The following is a 21153-nucleotide window of genomic DNA, read 5'->3' on the forward strand; positions in this document are numbered from 1 at the left end:
TCTTGTGTTTGCAAGTTGAGTATATGCACAAGTCTTCTACATAGACATCTATATCTTTTTAACTAACTCCCAGCATCATCTTTTTAGAGCTCACTACTACCACGTTTTCTCTTAGGTTGTGGTTTCCAGATCTGTACACATTATTACAACAGAGATGTCATAACTGCAAGTAATTTACATACCTCCTACAGATATCCCATCTCTATGCACTCAAACTGCTGATACTTCCTGCAGCACATACCCACTCCCCAGCTCTTCCAAAATATTACTTATTCCTACCTCTCCCCTAAAACTGTGAACATTTTTTGTGTGTATCCTAACTGTATGAGGCTAATATTGTATTTTAACATTTACTTGCCTGTTTAACCCTTCCCATGTTTTTTCCTCATTCTGATACACACATACAAATAATCTGTCACTATCAAACATACATATGCCTTATTATATCATACAGAACACAATGCAAACTATGGGATGAATTAAAAAAAGAAGTTATGTACTCACCATAACGTTCCATGTTTGTAGTCCATCTCGCCCTTCATTCTTACTGATGGGATCGGAGCTGATCCTCGGCTCCGACTCGGCCTATTTACAAGCTCGAAGTCTTCAAGTTGGCTCGTGGGTAGGTAGGTATCCCATGGTGCACCAGTACAATCCCCAGATCTTGTTTGCTGCTAACTAAGAGAAATAATAACAAACATACAGAAAGAAGCCAATAATAAAAGGTCTCCAGTGAATAATGATAACAATATTGTTCTGTCTCCAGGTACTTCCAGGATGGGGGTAGGAGGGTGGGTTCGTAAGAATGAAGGGTGAGATGGACTACAAACATGGAATGTTATGGTGAGTACATAACTTCTTTATGTTCTATAGTCCTATCTCGCCTTCATTCTTACTGATGGGACAGCACCCCTAGCACCTTATTCTTGGGTGGCTCAAGGAAAAATACTCCCGAGTACCGAGGAACTAAAGAATGCATGCTCTACCTCTGGAGGTTAAATCCAATTTGTAATGAATAATAAATGTGTGAAGGGTAACCCAAGTTGCTGCTGCACAGATATCATCAAGTGAGACCCTGGCTTGAAAGGCTGCAGAGGTAGACTGACATCTCGTAGAACGAGCCTTGATTTTGAAAGGTAAAGGCCTACCCTCAGAGTTGTAAACGTAAGCTATACAGCTAGATATCCAATTTGAGAGCGTCAGTTTGGAAACTGGTAAACCTGACCTGGATTCGGAGAAGGAAATAAATAAATTGATCTGACTTCCTGAATTCCTTAGTCCGGTGCAAATAAAAATGTAACGGTCTATGAACATCCAACTGATGAAACCTGTATTCTGCTGCACTGGAATGATTTGGGAAGAAAACCGGAAGTTCTATGGATTGGTTCAAAGTGCTATAAGAACAGACCTTGGGGACAAAGGATGGATCAGATAAGGGGGGTTTTACAGATAGTGCTTGTAACTCACTCTTCTGGCAGATGTGATAACCACCAGAAACAAAGTCTTCCAAGACAGAAATTTCAAAGGCGATGAATGAGAAGGCTCAAAGGGCGGATACGTCAATTTGGATAGCACAAAATTCAAATTCCATGAAGCAACAGGTTCTTGAAATGGGGGTCTTAAAGTGGCACATTTGAGGAAGGTTTTGCACAGCCTATGTGACATTAGATTAGAATCTTGTATGCCTAGATGAAAATTAGAAATTGCTGCCAATTGAACCCTGATAGTGGCAGCCGCAGATCCCTGGTGGAAAAGCTCAGACAGGAATTCCAAAACCACCGGAATAGAGGGTCAACATTCTTTTTCTCAGCCCAGATAGAGAATCTTCTCCATTTACTGGAATATAGTCTCCTAGTGGAGGGTTTATGAGAGGATGTTAGGATAAGAGTCACGGAGGGTGAGAAGTCATGAAGCCTGACTAGGGATGGAACTGGAGCAGTCAAGCTGTCAAACTGAGGGTGTGTAACACAGGATGAAGCGAGCCCGACATGTGCGTCAAGAGATCTGGCACTGGGTCCAGAATCCAATGATTGTCTAGGAGAAGAGGCCCAAGAAAGTGGAACCAAACCCGACGAGGCCAGTAAGGTGCAATGAGAATCAGTTTGCTTCCAAGCTGTTTCATTTTCGGAATAACCTTGGGTATGAGAGGAAAAGGAGGAAAAGCATAAAGGACACCCAGGGGCCAATCATGAACAAATGCGTCTCTTGGTGATTCCCCTGGAAGAGGGATGAGGGAGAAATAGCTGCTGCATTTGGCACTGATTGGGCTGGCAAAGAGATCGCAGCAAGGTTGTCCCCATCTGCGGAAAATCTGCTCCGCTATTTCCTGTTTCAGAGACCACTCGTGAGGCAGCAAGATTGCCCGGCTGAGCTTGCCAGCTATCACGGTTTTCCCTGGAATGTGCGTTGCCACCAGAAAACGTTGGGAAGATCTCGCCCATTTCCAAACCCGAATGGCCTCTCGACAAAGTGGGTATGATCTGGTTTTGGCTTTTTGTTGATATACCATACTACCGACATGTTGTCTGATTGTATCACAATCGTCCCAAGAGGCAGAAGGTCGTGAAGTGCTTGCAACGCCAGGAGCACTGCCCTCATCTCTAGAACACTGATATGCAGGTGAGCCTCGTGATCTAGCCATGTGCCTTGGACAGTCCTGCCTAGATAAGCCCTCCCACCCTATCTGTGAGGCACCCGTGGTCACAGTGGCAATGGGTTGGTGAGGGACAAATGAAGTGCCAGTGGTTAACTGGTTGGGTGGAGTCCAAATGAGGTCCTTCTTCTAAGAGTCTGTCAGCATTATGTGATGAGATAATTATAGGTGTTGAAAGGACCACTGGGATGACAGCAGCCACTGAAGAACCCTCATGTGTAGTCTGGTTACCGGCACTAGTAGTATAGTGGAAGCCATGGGTCCCTAGAAGCTTCAGAATAGTCTTGGCCTTGACTTTTCATAGGGGGAGAAGATGATGAATTTGAAGAACCAGATTCTGTGCCCTTTCTACTGGCAGACGAGCCAACATGTCTACTGTGTCTATCTCTGCGCTTATAAAATTCACAAACTGAGACGGCAATAAGGCAGATTTTTCCCAAATGATAGAAATCCCCAACTGGCCACAAAGTTGAATGGTAGTGTCCCTGGTCTGAAGAAGATGCCTGGTGGGGGCGGTCAGGAGCCAGTCGTCCAGATACGGAAACACCTGGAATCCTCAACATCTCAGGTGAGCTGTCACTACTGCCATACACTTGATGAACACCCTGGGGGCTGTGGTGAGACCAAAGGGCAGAGCACGAAACTGGTAATGACTAGCTCCAGGCCGGACGCATAGTCGACTCCTCGACACCCTGTCCATTTTTATGTGATAGTAAGTGTCTTGGAGGTTTATTGAGCACATCCAAGTGTCTTTCCCTAGTAAAGGGAGAATAGACTGCAGTGTCACCATCCGGAATTTGTCCTTCTTTACTGATTCGTTCAATCTGCTGAAGTCCAACATGGGACTCCAGTCCCCTGTACGTTTCAGCACTAAAAAGAATCTGAAGTTCCGGATTCTATTTGGTCTGCTGGGACGGTTTGGATGACTCTTTTTGCCAGCAACTTGTTGACCTCCACAGCTGCCTGATCCCTGTGATTGGGTGGAACATCTGGGATCCTCTTTGGAACATAGGGTGGCAGAGAAAAGGGTATGACATAACCTCTGGTAATAATTCTTTGTACCCATTTGTCTTGAGTGATACTTAGCCAGGCTTCTGGATACAAAGAAATGCGACCCTAGACCGGCTCCAGAGAAGCACAGTAGGGGCCCACATCAGGAGTGCTGGTAAGGCCGGCCCCGAAACGAATCGCGGCCTCCCTGGTTTTGCGGTCCGCCCCTGCATCTAGGATGACGTCTACCATTTCCTCCTCTACCTCTGAAGGAGGAGTCACCTTGTGCATCATGGAAAAACCTCTGGGACTTCTTGAACTACATTTTACCACCTCTTTGACCCTTAGGGTATGATCTAGAGGGGACAGTAAAACGTACTCTCACAGCAGAGTGATTTTCCTTCTTGCTCGCACCGGGTGAGTGTGTCCTTTACCTTGGGTCCAAACATTGAAGAACTGTCGAAGGGGTCGTTGGTAAAGGTAGACTTGAACGGTTCCGCAAAATTACACAAACACATCCAGGATTGACATCTTAGGGAAATTCCTGAACCCACTGCTCTACTTGCTCCATCGGCTGCATACGAGATAAGCCTCATGGACGCATTGACAATAGAGTTCAAGGTGGACAACTGGGCAGACATCTTGTCAGGGACTCCCACAGTACATGTACCTTGTAGAGAATCTCTTAACTCCTTAAGGAGAGATCTCTGAAGCCTCGTGAAGTGTGTAAGGTAGCTCAGCGATCTAAGAGTAAATGCCACTGATGAAAAGATACACTTCCCGTATCTGTCCATCGTTCGAGACTCCTTATTCGGCAGATGAACAGAAGAAGTTGTTTCCGCTAGCTCCTTCTTAGTGGCCGCCGCCACCACCATGGCATCTAATGGGAACACCTTTAGACAAAAATTTATTTTCCCTGGGTGCAGAAAAAAAACTTATTTGGTCTCCTGGGGACTAGCTCCACGGCATCAGGAGTATCCCACACCTTCCGACTAACTAGCTCCATCAGTTCGTCGAAGAGTGGAGACACCCAAGAGGCTGAAGGTTGAGACCCGAAAACCTTCAGGTACACTGACTCCTCATCAGAAGGGGTGACAGTGGGCCAACCATACCTCTGCTTAAGGATTTGCAGGATGTCTATGAAGGAGACATCAGAGGATGACTTGGGGGAACCCTTCTGACTCCTCGAGGTCAGTGTCCGAGGTAAGAGACTCATCCTGGGAGTTTACATGCTTCCTCTTGCATGTTCTCTTCCGTGGGGGCTCCTTAGAAGGATAAAAAGAGTGGGGTCACCAGCCGGCAGCTCCTAAGGCTGCGGGTCTCTGCTATCCAGAGAGAGAGTAGGAGTTGAGACAGAAGTAGGTGCCCTGGGGGGAGAGTGTTGGTACCCCTGGTAGGAGCTGATGATTGGGACAGCACACTCCTCATCATCTCGAATGCCGACCTCTCTGGCTCCGAAGACCTCCTCGGCTCAGAGGAGACAGAGGATGCCATCGGTTCCATAGCCATCGGCTCAGAGATAGATATAGGGTCCGAGCTCACCCTTGCCGACATGCCGAGAGGAAGGCTCGGGACCAAAGAGTCTCTGTTTGGGCTGATTGGGGAGCTTCGGCTCCTAGACACCACGGACGGCACCAAGAGTGTCAGAGTTGAACTCGGCTCCGAAACAACCTCAGGGGGAGCTGGAACCGAGGGTTCCACCAGTGGTACCAAACACTCCATCTCCGAAAGACCAGCATGGATCAGACGAGGAATCACCGAAGGGGGGATGGACTCAAGTGGCCCCGGAACAGACTGGGTCGGAGCCAACAACTATTTAGGTAAGGCAGATGACTTCAGGAATCTCAGCACTACCCTCTCCACATCTTCTTCCCATAAACTCCTGGAGGACTTGGAGGACAGAGTAGGAGAATGGGATCTCTGCAGTACGGGTGACTTTAATGTAGGGCATACTCTCAGTGGTTGGCTCCGAACTAATTGGTGCCAACCCTGTAACCACAGTAGTCAAACTCTCGATCGGGTCCAAACTCATTGGGGCCAATGAGACAGTAATTTTGTCAGGCTTAGTAATTTTAAGAGGTGGCTCAGAGTCACCAGTCGGGGAAGGCCTCTTAGAGGATTTGGAATTTTCCTTTTTAGATCCCCGAGATCTAGCAGAGGAGGAAGAGCTAGCCAGATCTTCTTCAAAAGAAGGCTTTAAGAGACCTTTTAGAATGAGCTTATTTTTTTCTCGCTTGCAACACCCTATCACTAAAAGAGTGGCAAAATAAGCAAGTTTCCTGTAAGTGGATGGCCCCAAGACAGTAAATGCAGTCATTGTGGCTATCCATTATGGACATCTTCTGTGAGCATTTTATGCATTTTTAAAGCCAGATGGCTTATGGTCCTTGCCTTCCTTAGACATCTCACAGAAGATGAGCTCACGCTCACACTCACACACACACACACACACACAAACACTCAGGAAAGAAATTGGGAGGATTAGGTCCTCTAACTTAAACGGACCTAGCCCAGGTAGGAAAGAAAGGGAAACTAGGTCCTCTAACTTAAACGGACCTAGGGGGTACAGAAACAAGTTGAGAGACTCGCACACACACTAGAACAGGAATACAGTCTAATTTGAGGAAAACACGAAGAACAAGGTCAACAGAACCTCGTTCTGTCTGCAACACTAATAACAGGAAATATCAGCAAGCAGAAAGTACCTCAAAAAGTTATTACTTATAGCATTTAAACAAGCACACACAGCCTAAACCAAGTGCAAAAGGCACCTACAACTACTAATATCAAAAGTATGAAAACAGTAATATAGAAGTCTATATATACACACACACACATATATATATATATATATATATATATATAAAAAACAAGTGAAAACTGGCACACAGGATACCAAGTGCTCTAAAGTCAATGGCCAACTGTACTTAAAGAAATTGCACACAAAAGGCGCTCTAATAAACGCTATAACTGCAAACACTATACTAACTATAGCTATAAAATGTTATATGACACTATCAAAATGTGAAAATAGAAGATTTATCCAAAAATTTGAACAAACTGTGTAAGACTTGGCCACGGCCAAGAAGCACATCCAAACTTGTCGACACTGCAAACGAGATCTGGGGAATGTACTGGTGCACCATGGGATACCTACCTAGCCATGCGCCAACTAGAAGACTTCGAGTAAACAGGCAGAGTCGGAGCGGAGGATTGGCTCCAATCCCATTAGTAAGAATGAAGGTGAAATAGGACTACAGAACATCTGCTATTAATACTGACTTCTGCAACAACCAGTTGTGCCCTCTCTTTGGACTATATTCAGTTTGTTAACACTTGCTTTGCTCACTTACTCTTCAGAAAATCCATGAAAAATGGAAACATTTCAGAGGACACCAACACATAAAATGCATACATCTATACAGCAACCCACAGAAAACATTTAACAGTTCATCAATTTACCCCCAATAACAACTCTTTCAGATGTTGAATATATTTCTATGTGGGGCTTACTCAAAGGTGTTCTTAAATTACAGATAAGCAATACCTACAGCTACTCAGTTATTCCGAAGCTGTGGCAATGTCTGTCTTGCTAGACCAACATGCTGTAAAGTCATGCTACATAGGGTACATTTTAGTATGTAGCGCTTTCCTTAAGCTCCATTAACTTCCTTGTAATTTAAAAATATCAGTCACAGATTCTTGCATCTTTCGTTCCCCCAACTATGCATAGTGGGATTAAATGCTACTTTCCAAACAGCTGAGATATGCCACTTCATTGAAATCTGTTAAATAAAGAAGTCCACCAGAGGTGCTGTAAATGTCACTACAAGCCATCATTGACTTGGAATGGCTCTTTTTTAGATGCACTCAATCAACTAAATGTTTCAGTTTATTTTTCTACTTTTTATCATCTTTTGTAGAAAGCATGAAATTTATGCTACTCCATTGCACATAAACCTGATTACTGACAGTACCTACCTTTCTCTAGTCATTCATTTTAAGACACATGAAAACAATGTACTTATTTTAAGTCATAGTGCATCAATCTGAAAAGCAGACTTTCTCATTTTTTCCCATCTGAGTTGAGTTTAATAACATTTTCCTATCTTTTTTACTGGCTGCGTTCGTACAGTTCTAAGTGTCCTTGTACAGTATTTGTTTCATCATTCAGACTGCCGACTGTTGAGACACATTACTTTAATTTTACTTAACTTTTTCAATGCATAGTCACGTAGATACATTTAATGTCTACCTCTAATGCTTCCCCCCTTAAGCACTCTCATATTTCTGCAAATTTAATCATTCTTGAAGCCCACAGTTCTGTGCAAGTCACCTTCACTTTCACTGGTAAGTCGCATACAGTGTGGAGAGTGCTGGTCTAAAGATATCAGTGCAAGTGCAGCTAGCTATCCGAGACATAACCATGCTGAAAAAACAGTCCTGCTCACTTGCTGTGACTGGGAAGAGGACGAATATTTGACTTTGCTCAAAACTGTAAAATGCATACAAATATACATACATTTCCTGGTGACTATGCATTTAATGTATGCTAGCAGCACTTCAGTAAGTGATATTTTATAAAATGCATGTGTTCATACAATGTTAAGTTTAAAATTACTCTGAAACTGTTAATGTACTTTTCCAGTTAGAAAGTCAACACAGCTTTATAGAAGAACCTACCAGAACTCTTATGTCAAAACGTTGTTCCTGCGGCAAGTACTGTGGAACCTGCAAAACACAGTTTAATACTGTGCTGATTAGGTTGTCCTGCTCTCCTGTCTTTGTGCTTCCCCACTCTAGAAAAATAATAAAAAAGAAATTATATGCAAAATGTCTATGTAAGAATTTAATGCACTGCAATCCAGACCTCCAACATAACATTTAAAAGATGAACTTGCCCCATTACATTAAGAAGCTAATGAAAATGAAGGGGAAGTTAACCATCTTTAGGGTCTACAGCCAACAATAATTTTTACAACAAATTTATCAACAAAGAACAGTTTAAGGCAACAGGAAATTTGAAAAAAGTACAGTTAAAATGCAAGTTCCATCTCTTGCTTGCCCCAATCAAAAAACAATCACTTGCTTTGGCCCTTAAATGATCTTATTTTGCTGTGTGTCAAGAAATAATCATTAGGACTTTTTCAGTTACTTTACTTTCAAAACTACTTTAACTTCAGTCCACTCTTTTCTGCCTCTGTTTTATCTGATCAGAACAGACTTGTATCTAAATCTCTTCCTCTCAGTTTAAATTTTGGACAGGTCTTACTATAATCCAGAATGTAACAGAAATGCTGACAATTAGTGTCATCAGCACAGCAAACCATTATGATTTTAGATGCGTGTTGTCTTGTCCATTAGAGATGCATGAACATCTACTGCTTTAGAAGCAAGCTGTAAAACTAGCAAATTTTTAAAATGAACAGCTTACAAGTCACAACACTGACCACAGTACTAAGTTTACTTTTTAAGATGTAAAACATTAGCACCCTCTGCACAAAAATGCAGGCATGTCACCATATTTGTTATGTGAAAATATCAGAGAAAGATTAGTTGTGCAAGAACTTACCATAGCGATAGAGGTCCTACTCTTCTCTTTTGCAGTATTCTTTACATAAGGGAGTTACCTGCCAAGGCGACCCAATGTCTGCCAGTATATCAAAGTCTATTACTATTGTGGGGTGCACAGTACGTCTGACATAAGCTGCTGTCAGATGTAGGCCATAAAAGTGATATACACATGCATCATTCCCAGAACTGAAGCCTCAGGAGGAGAGAGAGTCTAAGAGAAAGATGATCAATGCATCCAAGAACAGAAGGAAGTGGGGAAGGAGGGTGGGACAGAATACTGCAACAGAGAAGAAAAGGATATCTATTATTATGTTACATTCTTACACAATTTATCTATGTCCTTCTATTCATTTCAGTATTCTTTACATGAGGTAGAATGCAAAAGTTTAAGCAGAAAGAGAGGTGGAGGTGGCAGAAGAATCTTCCAGGAAACCATGAAGAATGGCCCTGGCAAACCCTGCCCTGGATCTGGCGAAAGAATCCAGTTTATAATGTTTGATGAAGGTGTGGAAAGATGTGCAAGTAGCTGCTTCTAGAATGGAGTTAGTGTCCAGCCTTTGAGGAATGCCCCTGAGTAACACACTGCCCTAGTAGACTGAGCTTTGACTGTGCCAGGAAGGGCGTTACCATGGCGGGCATAGCAGAAGGACATGGATTTGGAAATCCAGCTGGAGATGTCTGTTTGGATAAAGGCAATTCCACAGCCCTGGGGTGGAACAACACAAATAGTTGGTCTGATTTCCTAAAAGGTTTAGTCTTGTGCAGATAGAACTGGAGTGGTCTGTGTACATCAGTTGTGTGTAGGATTCTCCCTATTGTTCTGGGGAGAGGAGAAAAAGGTAGGCCGATGAATGGCCTGGTTTAAGGGCAATTCATTAACTATCTTTGGCATGAGGGAAGGGTTAATGCAAATGGAAACCCTCCTCTCTTTGTGGAAGCTCAAGGGAGGAGAAGCCAATTAGGACTTAAAGTTCTCAAAACCACTTGGCGGACAGAACAGTTTTCCAGGTACAGTGTTTGAAGGAGCTAGAGGATGCTGGCTCGAAAGGAACTTGAGTCAGTTTCTCTAGCAGAAAGTTAAGATCGGGGGGGGGGGGGCTACAGGGCTCCTGGGAGGTCTAATGTGGAGGATGATTTTTAAAAATTGTTTGGCCTCAAATCTGGAAGCTAGGGGAGGAGGAGGAGAAAAATGCAGACATGTAGAGATAGTGGACAAAGGTGCTTTTATAGAGGAATAAACTAAGCCCACATTAAGCAATTCACACCGATATGAAAGAACTATGTGGGGGGGGGGGGGGTCCACCACAAGCGGGTCCAGGAAGACACCAAAGGAAAAATCTCTTCCACTTGGAAAGGTAAGATATCCTTGTATTGGGTTTCCTGGCCTCCTGCAGGACTTGAAGCAGATCTTGATAATAAAGGTGTCAAAGGAATCAGGGCTCTATCAGCCAAAGGGTCACTTGAAGAGCTCCCAGGTGTAGGTCAATGAGGGAGACCTTGTTCTATGGAAGTCCACTCTGTGAGGTAACTTGTGATGATTGCCCTTGGCTAGATGTAAAAAAAAAAGGGGGGGGGTATCAGTGCTGTCTTGGCCACTGGGGATTAACTAGCAAGATTTTTGGTTTGTCCTGTTCAATTTTCAGCAGGACTTTCGAGTTGAGTGATAGGAGAGGGTATGCATAAAAAAACTTCCCCTTCCAAGAGACTGACAGGGCATCCACTTTCCATGCCCGAGGATATGGTTCTCTAGCATAAAATTTGGGAAGCTGTTTGTTCAGAGGAGAAGCAAATAAGTCTATTGGTGGAATACCCCACTGGTGGACAATGTCCAGAAAACATCCCTGTGAAGCATCCATTTGTGGGCCTGTGTTCTGGATCTGTGAAGCATCCATTTGTGGGCCTGTGTTCTGGATCTGCTCAATGTCTGCCACAGAGCTCTAACTGAAAGGGATGTATGTCACAAGGAGATATTTCCAGTAGCCAGGCTAGTTCCCAAACCTGCAAGGCTAGTCTGCAAAGGAGGTAGGATCTTGTCCCCAATGCTTGTTTAGATACCACAGAACAGCCATATTGTTTGTGTTTATACACAAACTTCCTGGCCTCAGGAGGGGTTGGAAGAACTGCAAGGCAAAGGTCAGTGCCTTCATCTCCTTTACATTTATGTGGCCTTTTCTCTAAGAGGGCGTCCACTGACCGTGAACTGTGTGTGAGACCACAGCTGCTTCCCAACCTGTGACACTTCTGTATACAGGTCCTGAGTTGGGGGCAATGGGTGAATAGGAAGTCCTGGGTTTATGGATAATTGTACTCACACCACTGGAGCTCCTCATTGAGGCAGGGTAGAAGTGGTACTGGAAATTCTAGTGAGTGGGCATGCTGAGACCACACTGGTTTTAGGAAACATTGGAATTTCATGTGGATCCTAGCCAGGGGTAGGATAGGGATGGTATAGATTTGTAGAAACTGCCTTGCAGACAAGAGTTTGAGGGGAGAACTCTGCGAAAACTAGGGAGATCTCCTAAGCCTTATTGGGGGAGGGGGGGTGGTGGCGAAGACACCATCATTTTGTGGGTTTAGAATCTGCATCCCAGAACAACATGGTCTTGGGATGGGATGAGAGCAGATTTTTTTTAGCTGATGGTGAATCCCAGGTAATGCAAAATGGCTATGACTGAGTGGAGGTTGTTTTTTAGTTCCTCCGGACAGTTGGCTTGGAACAGAAGGTCGTCTAGGTAGGGGAAGATTTGAAAGTCTTGGAGTCTGCAGAAGGCGACCACTGGTGCTAGGTATTTTGTGAAGGCTCTTGGGGAAGTGGAAATTCCAAAAGTCAAGGCAGAGAACTGAAAATGCCAGGAGCCCACGGTAAAGCATAGGAATTTCCTGTATTTGGGATGAATGGGGAAATGGAGATTAAGCATCCTTGATGTCTATGGATGCTAGCAAGTCCTGAGGAAGGTAAGAGGGAAGAAGGTCTGGAGAGTTAGCACTGTGAAGGAGGACACTTTCAGAAAGTTGAGATAGGAGAAGTCTAGGATGGGTCTCTCCATGGGCCTTCCTTCCTGGGAACCATGAACATGTGTGAATAGAAGCCTTTTTCTTTCTGAGTAGGGGACACAGGTTGGATTACGTCCTGTTTAGCAGGTTATGCAGTACTTGGAGGGGGGGTTCTGTTCTTTTGATGGTTGAAGGATACAGCTGAAAGGAAGTAGTGTGTGCAAAACCATAAAGTATCCAATTTTTTATGACGCTGAGGACCCAAGAGTCATGAGTGATGGCTTCCCAGGCAGGAAGAGAGAGGGTAAGATGCATGGAGAGGGGAGGGGAGCAAGGACTTTCCGATGAGTCAGGAGGAAGAGTCTGTTCTACCAAGAAAGGGCTGCTTACCCAACTGGGGAGCAGAGGAAGAGGAGGAAAACTGATGTGTTTTCTAGGTCCTGTTGGAGGTTCTGGGACTACCTGCATACAAAGACCTGTTTCCCAGGGCAGTTCCTGTGAAATTTAGGAAATGGAGAGATCTTTTAGTTATGTACTTACCATAACTTTAGATGTATGGGATCCATCTCGCCTACATTCTGTACAGATGGGTTCGGAGCCGATCCTCGGCTCCGACTCGGCACGCTATACTATAGAACGAAGTCTCTTATTGGCCGAGCCTCCTCATATCCCAGGATGCCCCACTACTGCTTCCCCAGATCTTGTTTGTCCGCACACATGCACACACACACACATAGACTGTTGTTATAAGATTGCCAGGTGTTTCAAGAGAGGAAAAACAGTTGTATTCGGACCGTTCGGTCTCTTCTGGCCTCCAAGGCAGGGGGGAAGGAGGGTGGGTTATTAGGAATGTAGGTGAGATGGATCCCATACATCTAAAGTTATGGTAAGTACATAACTAAAAGATGTAATGTGATCCTATCTCGCCTACATTCTGTACAGATGGGACAGCGTCCCTAGCACCTAATTCCTGGGTGGCTCACTGGAAAACGGTCCGGAGAACCGTGGAACCGAAGGAAGCTCGGCCCCTGGATGCCACATCCAATTTGTAGTGAGTAATAAAGGTATGTAGAGAAGACCACGTAGCAGCTGCACAGATGTCATTAATAGAGAGCTTGGAATGAAAAGCTGCCGAAGTGGACATAGCCCTGGTAGAATGAGCTTTCACAGGAATTGTAAGCTCTTTATTTGAAATGCGATAAATATGACTGATACAGTCTCTGATCTACTTGGCAATAGTGACTTTCGTGACGGCTTTGCCCAATTTATTGTCCGAAAAGGACACAAACAGTTGATCTGATTTTCGTGCTTGGTGTGTCCTATCCAAATAGAAACGTAATTGTCTGTGTACATCTAAGGTGTGAAAAGTATACTCGGCTCTGTCTGTATACTTAGGGAAAAAAAACGGTAATTCCAGAGATTGTTGCAAGCAAAATTTAGAACAAACCTTTGGTATAAAGGATGGGTTTGGTCTTAGAGAAACTCTATCCTTGTGAAACATCAGGTATGGTGGATTGATGCATAAGGCTTGAAGTTCTGAAACTCGCCTCGCTGATGTGATAGCAACTAGAAGGGCAGTCTTCCAAGAAAGAAATTTCAAGTCACAGGTTGCTGCCGGCTCAAAGGGGGGTGCGGTTAATGCGCCTAACACTACACGTTAAGGTCCCACGGTGGTGCAGGATGCGATATAGGTGGCCTAAGAAGCCAAGCTCCTTTAATAAAGGCTTTGCACAACTTATTGCTCATTAAAGGTGGTTCTACGTTCTCATGAAAATTGGAAATAGCCGCCAATTGAACTTTGATGGTGGACACCGAACAACCCTGGTTGAACAGGGAGGTTAGAAACTTCAGAACCTCTGACACAGAAGCTGTCATAGGGTCTAATCCTCGGAGTTGAGCCCAAATAGCAAACCTCTTCCATTTACTGCTATACATCTTTTTTGTAGAAGACTTGTGGTCCGAGGACAAAATATGCATAACCTCAGGGTCGAAAGAATGGCTCCTAACTATGGTCAGAAGAGGAGTAGCCAAGCTGCTAGCTTCAATGAATGGAGGGACTGATGGAGCTGTCCTGACTGATGCGTCAGGAGGTCCGGAACTTGGTCCAAGAACCAGGGACCGTCCAATGCATACTTGCGAAGAAAGGGGAAACCACACTTGACGAGGCCAGTATGGGGCGATTAGAATCATTTTGCTTCCCAAGCAAATCGCCTTCTGAACCACCTTGGGGATAAGGGGAACCAGTGGAAAGGCGTATAGTAGACCGGGAGGCCAAGCTTGGACTAGAGCATCCTTGGGGGTCTCCCCCGGAACTGGAATGAGAGAGAAGAACTGCTGGCATTTTGCATTGAGGGGAGTTGCGAAAAGATCGTAACATGGGATTCCCCATTTCGTGAAAATCTGTGTTACCACTTTGTGATTCAAGGACCATTCGTGTGGGGAGAGAATAGTTCTGCTCAGTCTGTCGGCTATCACATTGGATGTCCCCGGAATGTGTGTTGCCACTAGAAAGCGTTTGGTAGCAATCGCCCAATCCCATACCTTCATGGCCACTCTGCAAAGGGGGTAAGACCTGGTCCCTCCTTGCTTGTTCAAGTACCAGACTACCGACATGTTGTCGGACTGAATGGCAATCGTCCCCTGGGGAAGGTGGTCGTGTAGTGCTTGCAACGTTAGAAGCACCGCCCTCATTTCCAGGATATTGATGTGGAGAAGATTCTCGTCGGAGTGCCACGTGCCTTGGACCGACCTGTCCAGATAATGTCCCCCCCACCATGTCTGGGAGGCGTCCGCAGTCAACGTGGCCGAGGGGGATGGGGAAACGAAGGTCGCCCCTGATCCAGATTGGAGGAATGAAGCCACCAACAAAGATCCTGTTTGCACGTCTCTGTTACCAATATGTGGTGACGGAGCGGGAGGTCTTGATAAGACCACTGGGCTAAGAGGAGCCACTGGAGTATCCTCATATGTAACCTTGCCAAGGGAACGAGAAGAATGGTGGCTGACATGGAACCCAACAGCTGCAGGACTATTCTCGCTGGAGCTCGACGTCTGAGGAGTAACGCCCGCACCTGAGACTGCAATGTTGCTATCCTTTCCGCAGGAAGATAGACTCGCATCTGCCTTGAGTCTATTTCTGCACCAATAAACCGAATACGCTGTGATGGCAGCAATACGGATTTTGTCCAATTGAAGGTGATTCCTAAGGAGCTGCCTAGGGAGATAGTGGCTGCAAGAGTTCTTAAGAGTAGATGCCTTGAGGTGGCAGTTAGGAGCCAGTCGTCTAGGTATGGAAACACCTGGAATCCTAGACTTCTCAGGTGAGCAGTCACCACTGCCAAACATTTGGTGAACACCCTGGGGGCTGTGGTGAGACCAAATGGCAGTGCACGGAACTGGAAATGACTGTCCCCTAGGCTGAAGCGCAAGTGTCATCTCGACGCCTGATCTATCAAAATGTGATAATAGGCGTCTTTGAGATCTATGGAGCACATCCAAACACCCTTCTCCAGAAGCGGGAGAATGGTTTGCAAGGTGACCATCCGGAATTTGGACTTTTTCACTTATCGGTTTAACTTGCTGAGATCCAAAATGGGCCTCAAGTCCCCGGTCTTTTTTGGTACCAAAAAGAATCTCGAGTAAGTCCCTGATCTGGTCTGATCTGCGGGGACAGGTTGGATGACTCCTTTTTGAAGCAGCTTTGAAATTTCGATGGCTGCCATATCCCGGTGACTGGGTGGCGGGTCCGGGATTCTTTGGGATGGTGGGGGGGGGGGGTTGAGAGAAGGAAATGGTGTAACCTCCGGCGATGATTCGGAGCACCCATTGGTCCTGGGTGATACTTTCCCAGGCCTTTAGGTGCCTCGAAAAACGACCCCCGACTGGCTCCGGAGCTGCACAGTCGGGCACTCCTTCAGGGATGCTGGAAGGAGGAGGAGCCACGAAAGGACTCGCGGTCTCCAGTGTTGCGGGGGCCTCCGCCGCCTCTGGGACGGCGTCTCCCTGAAAAATTTCCCCTCCCTCTGACTCTAGAAGGGGAATCGCTCTGCTTAGATGAGTAAGACTTTTGAGACTTACAGAACCACATTTTCCCTCCTCTTCGAGCCTTGGGATAAGGTCTGAAGGGAGTGGAAAATCGGGCCCCTACGGCAGTTAGTCTTACCCTCCTGCTCGCAGCGAGTCAAAGTGTCCTTTACCTTGGGTCCAAAAAGGGAGGACCAATCGAAGGGGACGTCGGCAAAGGAAGACTTAAAGGCCTCCGCAAAGTGACACAGGCGCAGCCAGGCTTGTCTCCATTGAGCAACACCTGTGCCCGCCGCTCTGCTCGCTCCCTCGGCTGCATATGAAATGAGCCTCATGGAAGACTTGGATAGGGAGGACAGGGTAGCCAACTGGGAGTTAACCGTCTGGGCCAACTGCTCAGGTAAGTTACCAGAGAGGGTGTCCGAAAGCTCCTTGACCAGATCCCTCTGCAATCTCGTAAAATGAGTCAGGTAATTCAGAGACCTTAATGTAAAGGTTGCTGAAGCAAGGGTGCGCTTCCCGTACCGATCCATGCTCCTAGACTCCTTATTAGGAGGATGGACAGACGTTGAAGCCTCTGCCACATCTTGTTGGGTAGCAGATGCCACCACCAAGGCATCTACAGCCACACCTTTGGTAAGGAAGTCCTTATCCGGGGGTGCCGAAAGGAATTTATTGGGGCGAGCTGGCACCGGTTCACCAGAATCCAGATGTTCCCACGCCCTTCGAGAGATCAAATCCAGGAGCTCATCGAAGGGCGGAGACACCCATGAGGCGGAGGGCTGAGCCCCGAAGGCCTTGAGGAACACCGACTCCTCAGCAGAGGGGGGTTTGGACTGCCAGTCGCCTCGTTGCTTAAGGATTTCCAAGATGTCCGCAAAGGGTACATCATCGGACGACTTGGGGGACCCCTCCGCATCATCGAGGTCAGTATCCGAGGTGAGAGACTCATCAGGGGAGTCGACGTGCTTCCTCTTGCATTGTTTCTTCTTCGGAGGGACCTCCAGGAAGAAGGGAACCCCCGATGGGGGTAACCTCAGGCCCCAGGGCTCCGCTGTCATGAGACAGGGGGACTGCAAAGGAACTAGAGTCTCCGTGCCAAGGGAAAGTGGTGGTGAGAAGGTAGAAGTGGCCAGAGAGGATTTGGCCAAGGCACTCCTCATGGCCGTGAAGGCGGGACTCCCAGAGTCCTGGAAAGGTTCAACCCCCAAGGCCACAACAGCAGTCGGAACTCCCGCCGACGCACCGAGGGAGGCTCGGAACCGAAAGAATCTGTCCCGAAGCGTCCCCCCCGGGGCCGACAGGGGAGGTCCGCGTACCGAACACCGACCCGAAGGGTGGGGTTGGAGTTAGGGTCGAAGCCGACCCTACAACTTCCACCGGCTCCACCAACACTGACTCCAACGGCGCCGAAGCTGTTGGAGGAGGAACCAAGATGGCAGGGTGGGAAATCGGCTCCGGAGCAGACTGGGCTGGAGCCGAGACCAACTTTTGAAAGACCGGAGACTGGAAAAGCCTTTGAAGCACCCTGTCTACATCCGAATCGGACATCCTCGACGACCGAGAAGAGACCGACCGGGTCCGAGTCGACATCTCCGCCGGCTCCGAAAGACTGGGGGACCGGCTCCAAATGGTTTCGAGAAGTATCGGCGCCGAGGGAGATTCTACCACTACTGCAATTTCCCTCGGAGCCGATGTGGACTTCGGCACCGAAGGGGAAGAGTCTGAGCGGGCAACCTTCATCGGCTCTGAAGGCAGTGGAGCCGATGGAGATGACTCGCCTCTTGACGCCCGAGCTCTCGGCTCCAAAGCCAGAGGAGTCGAGGCTGGAGACATCGAGGCAGACCGTTCCGCCCTCGGCTCCGAAGTCCATGGAGCCGACGGAGAAGCCTGCCTTGCCTTTTTTGCTGCCGGATCAGACGGGCTGGTCGGAGCCGAAGATTTTTTCTTCCTCGACGGGGAAGAAGAAGAAGATGGGGCTTCCTCAAAAGAAGGGGTAATAAGCCCTTTCAAAATCAACTTATTTTTCCTCTCTTGGAGCACGCGAGAGGAAAAAGCGTGGCAAAAGCTACAGGATTCCTGTAGGTGCTTCGGCCCCAAACAATATACACATAGCAAATGGTCATCCGTAATGGACATTTTGTAAGAGCATTTTGAACTTTTTTTAAATCCTGATGGCCTATGTTTTTTAGACATGGCTATCTATTTCAACTATAAAGAAATAAAACTTCAACATTGACTATAAGAAAAAAACACGTAGACTAAGGCAAGGTCCCTCTAAGTTAAACGGGAACACTTGCCACTAAGAAAAAAATACAATTTACCACAAAGTTGTGAAAATTAAACAACACACAATGAGAAGCTGTTAAACAGCCCTAACTAAAGCGCGAGGGCTAGGCAAAGGCCCCTCTAACTTAAACGGGATCCTTTACCGTTGACAAACACAATTTTTTACCACAAACTTGGAAAAAAAAAATCAGTCACACAACAATAAATAGCTGTTAAAAGAGCTTTTGGATAATTTTAGCAAAATTTCTGACAGAAATTTAAACACAAGGGGCACTTAGCCAAGTCCGAGACCACGTCTATGCTGTAGAAGCGGCAAACGAGATCTGGGGAAGCAGTAGTGGGGCATCCTGGGATATGAGGAGGCTCAGCCAATAAGAGACTTCGTTCTATAGTATAGCGTGCCGAGTCGGAGCAGAGGATCGGCTCCGAACCCATCTGTACAGAATGTAGGCGAGATAGGATCACATTACATCAAGACATGTTTAAGGTCTTTTAGCTCTTAAGCTTTTTTCCTGTAGGGACCTGAACAGCTCGACAGACGGTTTGCCAAAAAATGCGGTGTTGTCTAGGGGAGCATCCATAAGGTTTGCCTTGATGCCCTCAGGGAGGGGTTGAAGCCACAACCAGGCGAACCTTCTTAATGCAGAGGAAGAAGCTGCAGCTCGTAAAGTGGACTCTACTGCATCACAGCTGCATTTGATAGAATGCCTGGCCACAATTGGGGATGCAGCAATAAGAAAGGATGCCAAGGCTTCATTCTCTGAGTACGGTATGTTAGACACGATCTTAGACAGTTTGAACATAAGTTCCATAGTGTACTTAGTCATATTTGTCTGGTAATTCAGGGCTCTGAAAGCTTAAGTAGTTGATGCATTAATTTTATTACCCAGCCTTCCCAAATGCCTACTGTCCTTGTCTGAGGGGAAGAGTGAAGTAGAAGAAAGTGACCTAAAAGTTTTATCTGAGGTTACTGAAATCACAGAGTGGTCTGTCATGGGGGCCTTGAAAAGGAAACTGCAATCCTGAGGCACTTTGTAATACCTGTCTGGCTTTTTAGGGGCTGGAGGTTGAGAGTCAGGGTGTAAAGATGTGGAGGCAAAAGCATCCATAAAAGCTGGGATAATTGGAGGAACGGCAGAAGGACTAGGGGTCTGCACCTTAAAGTCATATTATTGCTTTTGGACCTCAGACATTTGTAAGCTGTCCCACTTAAAATGATCTCTCATCTTTGAGATGGTCTCAACAAAGGAAATCTCTTCCATAGGGGATTCTGTCCCATTTGAATCTTCCTTTGGGGAAGCGTAGTCCAAGGGGGAAGGGATTTGGGATGAGTAAGCTAATTAATTACTGTTCTCATGAGAGGAAGAATCTTCCTCTGAAGTGACTTTTGTTCTGACCTATTTTTGAGGGAAAGAGGGCCAGGGAAGAGGGGAAGCAGGCTGGGTTGAGGGAGGCCTCAGAGCCATGAAGGCCTTGAGTAAAATTCTGCCACTCCTAAGGGTCTGGAGGGGGAGACAAATGTTTAGTTTTCTGTTTTGTCTTTGCAGGAGAATCCATCAGATGGCAAGAGGGAGGGACGGACAAAGGACTACATTCAACCAGATCCAACTCAACATCCTCTCTCATGACAATCGGGATGATTTTTCTTGGGCCTTCAGACACGATGAGCCTAGGTTTCCCCTGGACAGCGGGAGCCGATGTCTGAGAGACCTCTCTGGATGTGCTTATGTCTGGTTTCAAGGTGACCTGTAAAACGGGCTCAGCCTGTGTATCCACAATGAAGCACATCTCTGAGCTCTCATGTGTTTTGGGACAGAAGTCTGTAGGGAGAGGTGCAGCTTCTGCTTCTGGCCTAGGTCTTTTGGGCTTCACTTAGTAGGCTCGGTCAGGTCCGAGGAGCCTTGCATCGCACTTTTTGCTAAGAGTTTAAGCCACTGATTCTTCAAGGAAATAGTGAGGAAAGAAAGCCAGTTACAGAGGGTCTTGGGCACAAAGAACTGACAAATTGAACAGGTTTTATGGTTGTGGTGGGGCCCGGGACAGAAAAGGCACTGGGAATGGATGTTCTTGTGTAGAATCTGCCTTTCACAGTCACACTTCCCTTTCCTGGGTGGCATTAAACTCAACCAAAACAAAACAGTAGCAAAAGACAAAAAAGTCCCCAACAGGGCATTGATCTTTATTGAAGAAAATGATTCCAGCAGCAGATCAACATCCGGGACTGGCGATCCGACTGGCGGCTAAGAAGTTCTTAGGATGGTGCATGCATATGTCACTTTTATGGCCTACGTCTGATAGCCTACATCAGGTGTACTGCACACCCTACAGTAGTAAAAGACTGACGTACTGGTCGGCGTCAGGTCGCCTTGGCAGGCAAATCCCTCATTTAACTATTACTGCAACAGATGAACAGGAGGGCATCATAATGTAAACAGATGGACATGTGTCATTCTGTCAACATCACTTTTGCTAAATCCCACCAATGAAAACTCCCATTCCACCTAGGTCTACAACCTGAAAGACATTAAATTCCAACTGAACCAAAAACTGATATAAAAATGGCTCTGCAGCTGAACCCACCCTGGTTAAAGTGATACAGCTGTATAAATCTGTTCCATAATTCTCTGCTC

The 21153-nt window shown here is 46.3% G+C and overlaps 1 protein-coding gene across 1 annotated transcript in view; it reads right to left on the minus strand.

The window, feature by feature from the left end:
- WAPL (WAPL cohesin release factor) overlaps window positions 1-21153 on the minus strand; it is a 3318690-nt gene that overhangs the window by 644536 nt on the left and 2653001 nt on the right. Inside the window, exon 16 of the mRNA XM_044056596.1 lies at window positions 8327-8442. Coding sequence (XP_043912531.1) covers window positions 8327-8442 — 116 coding nt within the window. The remainder of the gene's footprint in view (window positions 1-8326; window positions 8443-21153) is intronic.

The sequence above is a fragment of the Protopterus annectens genome, chromosome 14.part0 (genome assembly GCF_019279795.1).
Source record: "Protopterus annectens isolate FY-2018-M chromosome 14.part0, PAN1.0, whole genome shotgun sequence".
Lineage (NCBI taxonomy): Eukaryota > Metazoa > Chordata > Ceratodontiformes > Protopteridae > Protopterus > Protopterus annectens.